Raw genomic sequence first — 8458 nt, 5'->3', positions numbered from 1 at the left:
ATATATATATATACACACAGACACACAGACACACACACACACAGACACACACACACACACATATATATATATTTGGAACTGTATCTTTTTATACCACAAAGGGTGTGATTTTCGGTTCTGAACGCTATCATTATTTCACATGACAAGGATGATGTGTTCCTGTGGTCCAGGGACAGATATAAAGATGGATGGTGAGATGGCTCAGCGGCTGCTCTTCCAGGGGTCCTGCGTTCAATTCCCAGCAACCACAAGGTGGCTCACAACCATCTATAGAGGGATCTGACGCCCTCTTCAGGCAGGCGGATGCATATGCAGCAGAGCACTCAGACATTAAATAAATAAAATTAAAAAGAAAAAAAAAGAAACATTTAAAAAAAAATAAAGACTTTGCAGAAGTCGGTTCTTCTTTCTCAGCTGTGGCACAGCGGTCAACACTTCCAAGGGTTTCTGTCCATTACCTCTGCGCAGAGGCATGGATCTAAATGCAGCCTGGTCTTATTGAAGAATTTTTAGAAGGGGAGAGAAAAACGGTGCCTCCAGCCTACTCGCATGATGCTTAATGTTTTTGCTTATTTGTTTTCCTTTCTGCATATGTGAGTTCTGCCTGTTATGCACTATGTACATGCAGTGTCCTTGGAAGACAGAAGAGGGTGTCAGATCTTCTGGAACTGGAGTTACAAACTTGTTAGCTGTCATGTAAGTTCTGAGAGCCAAATCCAGGCCCTCTGTCACAGCAGCACGTGCTTTACTCTGTGGGCGTCTCTCTGGCACCGTAGTGAATTTTAAGACTACTTACGAGGACTGGGCAAGGTGGCACACACCTATAATCCCAGCACTCAAGAGGCAGAGGCAGGCAGATTTCTGAGTTCAAAGCTAGCTTGGTCTACATAGCCAGCTCCAGGCCAGCCAGTGCTATACACAGGAAGACCTTGTCTCAAAAATATAAAATAAAATAAAAATACGACCTTTGAAGGTTTTAAGATTAAAGGTTTTAAAAAATTGTAGTCTTGGCCAGGCATAGTGAGTTTCAGCTCATCCAGGGTTATATAGTGAGACCCTGCCTAAAAGGCACACACACACATAGACACACACACACATAGACACACACACACATACACACACACAGACACACACACACAGACACACACACACACAGACACACACACACATAGACACACACACACACACACATAGACACACACATACACACACATACACACACACAGACACACACAGACACAGACAGACACAGACACACATACGCACACACATACACACAGACACACACCACACACACAGACACACACATAGACACACACACATAGACACACAGACACACACACACATAGACACACACACACAGAGACACACACACATAGACACACACACAGAGACACACACACACCACACATACACACATACACACACACAGACACACACAGACACACACACACATAGACAAACACATAGATACACACACAGACACACACACGCACACATAGACACACACACACCTATACAGTCTTGGGGCAGGTGTGTGGTTCAGGAGGCAGAGACAAGAGGAACGGAAGTTCAAAGTCGAGAGAGTTTAAGGTCACCCCAGACTTTATGAGAGACTATCTTACAATCAAAACAAGCCAGCACTCTAGTTGCAGTCTTGGAAAAGAATAAGAGCGGATTCCTTCTTAGAAGGGACTGGATGAAGGGCCTCGTGGGGCAGGGGGCGGGGGTCGCCCAACACATCCAATTGGTGTCCCATCCTACCTCACCAAGACCAGAAAGGTTCCCCCAAATCCTCACCTTTACGCTACAGGAAGTGCACACAGCTCTGGAAGGAATAGAGAAAAAAACTATGTCAGTGGTAAGGAAGTGTGAAGAGGAGAAACCTCTTCATCCTCCCCTCATGTCCAAGTCAGCCACCATCACTTCAGCCAGAGCCCAGGCACCAGCGCTTCCCTTTCATCTCCCTGGGGACATTCATCTCCCTCTGTCCCTCATCCCTCTCGGGACTCTCTGGCCTCAAGTATTTCTGGTGCCTTTCACCATAGAAGCACCATCTAAGTAGAAAGGCTTCAAGTACAATGTCCAATTTTATACAGCATTTAGTATTTTTAAAAAATTCCCATATTCAACTTCTGAAGTAAATGCCTGCAAGGCGCAGTGACACAGACCTCTGATTCCAGCACTGAGGCAAGAGGGTTGTGAGTTCGAAGCTATCCTGAGCTACATAGCAAGGCCCTGTTCCTCATTAAAAAGATAACAAATTCCTTCTTGTAAAAAGTCAACCCTAAATTTAGATAAGCATTCTGTAAGATCCAGCCTTCAGACTGCTTTAGGTATATACCAATAAAACATATGTGATCCATTACAATGACATACAAAGAAACTATTCTATAAATGTACCCTGGGCTCTTCTCCATATTAATGAAGGTTGTCAAAATTCCTTTTCAAAACAATGGACCATGGTCCCTGGGAAGGATGCCCTATAATATAATTTCCCATCAATAAATCCCTAGGTTGGGGCTGGGAGTGCGGCTCAAGAGAGTGCTTGTCTACTATGCATAAAGCCCTCGCCCTAGGTTAAATATCCAGACTGAAGATGTGGGAGGGGAAATCCCTGAGTTAACCTAATTTAATTTCATTGTAGTCACAGAACATATTTTGTATGAATTGATTATTGCAGGGTTTGGCATTTTGGGTTTTGTTCCCCCCCCCCCCCAGTTTTTCGAGATTGGGTTTCTCTGTGTATCCCTGGCTGTCCTGAACTCACTCTGTAGACCAGGCTGGCCTCGAACTCAGGGATCTGCTGCCTCTGCCTCCCTAGTGCTAGGGTTTAAGGTGTGAACCATCACCACCCAACTGTAAGCTTTAAAGATTTATTTATTTAATTGTATGTGTATGAGTGTTTTGCCTACATGTGTGTATGTGTATCGCATGTTTGCCTGGTGTCTGTAGAGGTCAGAAGGAGGCCACCAGATCCCTTGGAACTGGAGTTCTGAAGGGTTGTGAGTCACTGTGTGGGTACTGGGATTCAAACCAGGGTCCTTTAAGAGCAGCAAGTACTCTTAACTGCTGAGTCATCTCTCCAGCACCCCTGCTTACCCTTTAAAAAGACAGCGTCTCAAGCTTGGAGGCCTCAAACTCAAAAGTATAGCCAAGAGTGACCTTGAATCCCCGATCCTCCCTCCTTCATCTCCCAAGTGCTCAGGCTCCAGGTGTGTGTCACCATGCTCAGCTTGAACTAAATACTGACACACACTTTGTGGCCCAAGATAGTAACCTTGGTAAACGCCCCACGTACAGTCCACAAAAAGTGTGCACTCAGCGCTGTCGGGTGGAACATTTTCAAGCACCCGCTGTCCAGGTCTCCTGTTTCCTTCCGTTGCTGTCTATTGGTTTTATTGATCTTTGAGTGAGAAGTGCTGACATCACTAAATGTGAACGAGTGCTCACTTTTCCTTGGGGCGGCATCATTTTTGCTGCTTGCACCTGGAATCTGTTATGATTATTAATGATATAGATTGTGATTCTTTCTTAGGGAACGAACTGCTTTATCACTGGAAATAGTCTTGGCTCTAAAATCTACTTTCTTCATTGTCTTTGGTTTTTTTGGAGACAGGATTTGGTCTCAGATTCTTGTCAATTTTTCTGTCCCAGATTCCTGAGTTCCAGGGTTCCAGGGTTCCAGTTATGAGCCACTTTATCTTAGCTCTGGGTCTTGCTTTTTTTTTTTTTAAAGATTTATTTATTATTATATGTAAGTACACTGTAGCTGTCTTCAGACACTCCAGAAGAGGGAGTCAGATCTCGTTACGGATGGTTGTGAGCCACCATGTGGTTGCTGGGATTTGAACTCCGGACCTTTGGAAGAGCAGTCGGGTGCTCTTACCCACTGAGCCATCTCCCCAGCCCCTAGGTCTTGCTTTTTTATTCAAACTCAGAAGTGTACAACTCAGGCATGTCCAAACTTTTAAAAAAATTTTAACCTTTATTTTTATTTTATGTGTATGGGTGTTTGCCTGCATGTATGTCTGTGCACAACATGCAGTGCTTGCAGAGGTCAAGTGATGCCCTGGGACAGTTGATAGTGGCCTTGTGAGAGCCAGGCATCAAACCCAGATCCTCTGCAAAAGCAGTGTGAGCTCTTAACCATTGACACATCTCTCCAGGTCCCACGTTCAACCTATTGACATGGCCATCTACAAAGTTTACACTTCAGTTAAAACAATAAAAGCTCTACTTTATAATGTAAATTTTTTTGTGTGTTGTGTTTCATTCATAGCTATTTTCCACAGCAAGTTGACAGGTGGCAGGTTAGCTATGCCAGCATAGTCTACATTTTAATTGGGTTATTTAGGCCATTTACAGTTAATGTAGTAGTTGGACAGAATTGTGTTTATGTTTATCATCTTGCTATTTTTTACACATATATTTGCTCCTTTTTTTTCATTTTTTTGCTTTCTTTTGAAGTAGTAGAGTTATTAAATAAGTATTATTTTTCTTCAGGCCAGCCTCAAATTCATGATCCCCCTGTTTCAGTGTTTGGAATACTGGGATTACGAGCATGTGACTGCTCTGTGCACACGTACATCTCAGAGGAAGATCTCCAGGTTTGTCTGTGTTGCTCTCTCCTCTCCCACTCCTTTTCTTTTTTGTTTTTTTTTTTAAAGATTTATTTATTTATTATATGTAAGTACACTGTAGCTGTCTTCAGACACTCCAGAAGAGGGCGCCAGATCTCATTACGGATGGTTGTGAGCCACCATGTGGTTGCTGGGATTTGAACTCTGGACCTTCGGAAGAGCAGTCGGGTGCTCTTACCCACTGAGCCATCTCACCAGCCCCCTCCCACTCCTTTTCTAAGATCTCCAGCTGCCCTAGCCTCCTACCCCAGGTCCAACTGATGACGACAAACATCCCCAGGCTGGCACAAGCTCCCCGTCAGCTTCTTACTGTTACCTGATACCCAGTCTTAAAGCTTATTGTTTTATACTCTGTTTGATTTTTTGGGCTTGTTTCAACTAGAAAGTGGCTGTTACCTCATTTTGGCTAAACATGGATGTCCCTTCACTAATCTAACCTAAGCCAGTTTGGTGGCACAGGCCTTTAATCCCAGTTCTTTGGAGGCAAAAGCAGGCAGACCTCTATGGGTTGCTACCCTGGCCTACATAGTGAATTTTAGGCCAGCCAAGGCTACATAGTGAAACAGTCTCAAAACAAAATAAAACAAACAAAACCAAGCAAACAAATCAAAATAAATGTAACCTAAATGAGGCATGGTGGCACTCACCTATAGTCCCTGAGACTCAAGAAACTGAAGCAGGCAGATCATGTTTGAGGCCAGTCTGGGGTACACAGTAAGACCCTGTCTCAGAGAGAGACAGAGACACAGAGACAGAGGCAGAGAGAAGAAAACACTGAATCGGCTGGATGTGGTGGATCATGCCCTGGTTAGACCGTCTGCTGACAGAAGCTCACCTCTTGCAGAAGAGACAGGTAGGTGGCCAGGAAAACAGGGGAAACTTGGCTCGGCAGCAGCAGCAAATCTGTAGGGAGAGGCCACGTTAGAGCCCGGCTGTGTGAAGCCCCAGGAGCCAGGCCCAGTCCCAACACGTAACTGCCTTGGGGCGTCTACCCAAGCGCGAGCGAGACTCACGAGACTCTCCGTGGTTCGGGTCGGCCCCTGCCCTGCGCCCAGGGCATCCGAGAGTCTTACCTTCCCCCTCTTCAGGCTGCTGAAGAGCTCCTTGTCCTGCAGAAACCTCTCCATCTCTGCCTTCACCAGCACCCTGCGCACGTCCACCACCTCTTCCACAGTCAGAGCCAGGCTCTCCACAGGGTGGCTGAACTCCTGTGGGTGAGGGGTAGGGTCCTGCTTGCTCAACGCCCTGGGGACCCCACGGTTAACCTGGTCTCAGTCCTTACTAAAGCATGGGTGTCAGCTCATTCACTGCTGGGGGCTGGATCTGCCTCAAGGAGGCCCTGCTACTGTAAGGTTCTCCAATCCCATGGCCCTGGGACTCCATCCTTGTCCTCATTAACTCCATCCACACTGAAACTCCATCCTGCTGGGAAATACACACTCCACCTTTCTCTCGGGGGGCCTCCATCACTGAATCTTTTCTTTTCTTTTCTTTTCTTTTCTTTTCTTTTCTTTTCTTTTCTTTCTTTCTTTCTTTCCTTCTTTATTTTTTTAAAAAAGGTTTATTTTATGTATATGAGTACACTGTAGCTGTCTTCAGACACACCAGAAGAGGGCACCAGACCCCATTACAGATGGTTGTGAGCCACCATGTGGTTGCTAGGAATTGAACTCAGGACCTTTGGAAGAGCACTCGGTGCTCTTAACCACTGAGCCATCTCTCCAGCCCCTCATCAGTAGATCTTCCAAGCCTACTTTTTCTGTAAAATGGGGTTGTTTCAGCTCCCTTGAGGCAATACAACATACTGTTCTCAACATGGCACACACAACTCAAAATGCTAGCTGTTGTTCACGGAGGTAGGGTGGGGACCGGCATACAGGGTGCCGCCACAAGGGAGGAAATTGGATGTTTTTCCTCGGATGTGCAGTGGGTAACCCTGCACAGGGCTTGTTAGTCCTGGAACAGCAAAAGGAGTTTCTCATGCCCCGCCCCGTCCGAGGCATCAGGACTTCCAGCTTTGGTATTTATGGCCGGGAGCTCCCCATCAAATGCAGAGAGATTAGCAGCCACCTCTCAGGGCCTCCGGCAGGTTCTTCTGATTTTGATAGCCTGCCTTTCAGAAAGTGCTTTTTGAGATCTCAGCACTGAAAAGCCACTATGGGACTCATGGAATTTTAAAGCATGCTCTTCTCTTCCTTGAACAAGAAATGGGCCTTAACTTTGTAGCCATTAAGAAATGGCTACACAGGGCTGGTGAGATGGCTCAGCAGGTAAGAGCACTGACTGCTCTTCTGGAAGGTCCTGAGTTCAAATCCCAGCAATCACATGGTGGCTCACAACCACCTGTAACGAGGTCTGATGCTCTCTTCTGGTTGTTTACCCGCTACCTCGTTCGGGCAGCAGTAACTATTAGTTCTTCATACAAACAACACAAAACTCACGGGACCCAGCATGTCAAAGTCCCAGCCAACAGCACACTCCCTGAAAGACTGTTCTGACCCCAAGTCCAAAAGTTCAGGGTTCATTGTCTATCCTGATCCCGCTAGAATTAAAACAAACCGCTTTAGCCAAGTCTCTGCAGTTGCTGCAGTACCAATGTGTACCAGCAAGTGGCAGCAAAGAACAATCTCACCAGCACCAGGGACCAGACCCTAGGGAACCCAGCCACATGGGAGGGATGCTGTACATCTATCTCCTCCTCTTGAGCACAAAGAAAGGATGAAGTTGATGCTGAAGAGGCCACCCAAGCAACCTGCCCTGTCACTTACCAGCCACAGGTGTCTGGTATCTGGTGAAGAAGCCTCAGGTTCACCCACTGAGCTCAAGCTGCTGGGCAAGGCAGAGCTGGGGAGAGGCTGGGACTGGCCGCTCACAGGACAGAAACCTGGAGAGAGAACACAGGCCCGTGAATACCACCTGGCAGGAGGTGCTGTGCCAAGTGGACAATGGGGACAGCGTGCGCGTCCCAGTCGGGGATGGCCAGCAAGCTAAAAGTCGAGCAGAGAGCTGGAGAGCTGGCTCAGTGGTTCTTGCGGAGGGCCAGGGTTCAGTTCCCGACACCTACACGGTGAATCACAACATGGTGTTGGATCCAGGAGATCCAACACCCTCCTCTGACCTCAGCAGGTACCAGGCACACATACATACACACGGTACACAGACATACTAATGAAATACCCATACATGTAAGATAAAAAAGCTTTAAAATTAATCTTAAAATTTTGTACGGAAGCCACATGAAAAACTCACATTCCTCCAGAGTTTTCACTTCCTGGTGTCAAAATATGTGCAGCAAGTTGCACGCGGTGCTGAATGAACACTGGGTTCTGCTGATCAATGGTGGCTGAACATTAGCCAGTCATGTAAGAGCATGAGGCTGAGCTCTAACCTCTCGGAGACACGGGACTCCTTTAGAGATGAAAGTGACTCACTGGGTGTCACTGCCTGACTTGAAATGGCTACGCACACTTCTACTAAACTGAAACTTGTGGCCGTGCCAAAATCCTCTGGGTTGTTTGTTCATGTTCTCGGGACTCCATTTCTAACACTGACCACTCCTGGGCGAGTCCAGCCACTAACTGACAGGACTAACCCCGTGCAACCGGGCCAGCACCTCTGCTTCTAGCTTAAGCCCTCTGGTGGGGACAGGGGCTGGTGACTGTGCCTCAATAGGAAAGCCATCTCTCCATCCCCCAAGGGTTCAAGTGCTTTAGAAAATGTTTTGCAGCCGGGCGTGGTGGCGCACGCCTTTAATCCCAGCACTCGGGAGGCAGAGGCAGGCGGATTTCTGAGTTCGAGGCCAGCCTGGTCTACAA

At 46.9% G+C, this 8458-nt stretch overlaps 1 protein-coding gene across 1 annotated transcript in view; it reads right to left on the bottom strand.

Annotated features, from left to right (window-relative positions):
- Spire2 (spire type actin nucleation factor 2) overlaps window positions 1-8458 on the bottom strand; it is a 38067-nt gene that overhangs the window by 1773 nt on the left and 27836 nt on the right. The window contains exons 10-13 of the mRNA XM_021170336.1: window positions 7412-7527; window positions 5717-5851; window positions 5479-5546; window positions 1801-1828 (exon numbers count right to left, since the gene is read on the bottom strand). Of these exons, the coding sequence (XP_021025995.1) occupies window positions 1801-1828; window positions 5479-5546; window positions 5717-5851; window positions 7412-7527 (347 nt within the window). The remainder of the gene's footprint in view (window positions 1-1800; window positions 1829-5478; window positions 5547-5716; window positions 5852-7411; window positions 7528-8458) is intronic.

This window comes from Mus caroli, chromosome 8 (assembly GCF_900094665.2).
Source record: "Mus caroli chromosome 8, CAROLI_EIJ_v1.1, whole genome shotgun sequence".
Lineage (NCBI taxonomy): Eukaryota > Metazoa > Chordata > Mammalia > Rodentia > Muridae > Mus > Mus caroli.
Note: the sequence above shows the minus strand (reverse complement) of the source record. Positions and strands in the feature narration are given on the sequence as shown.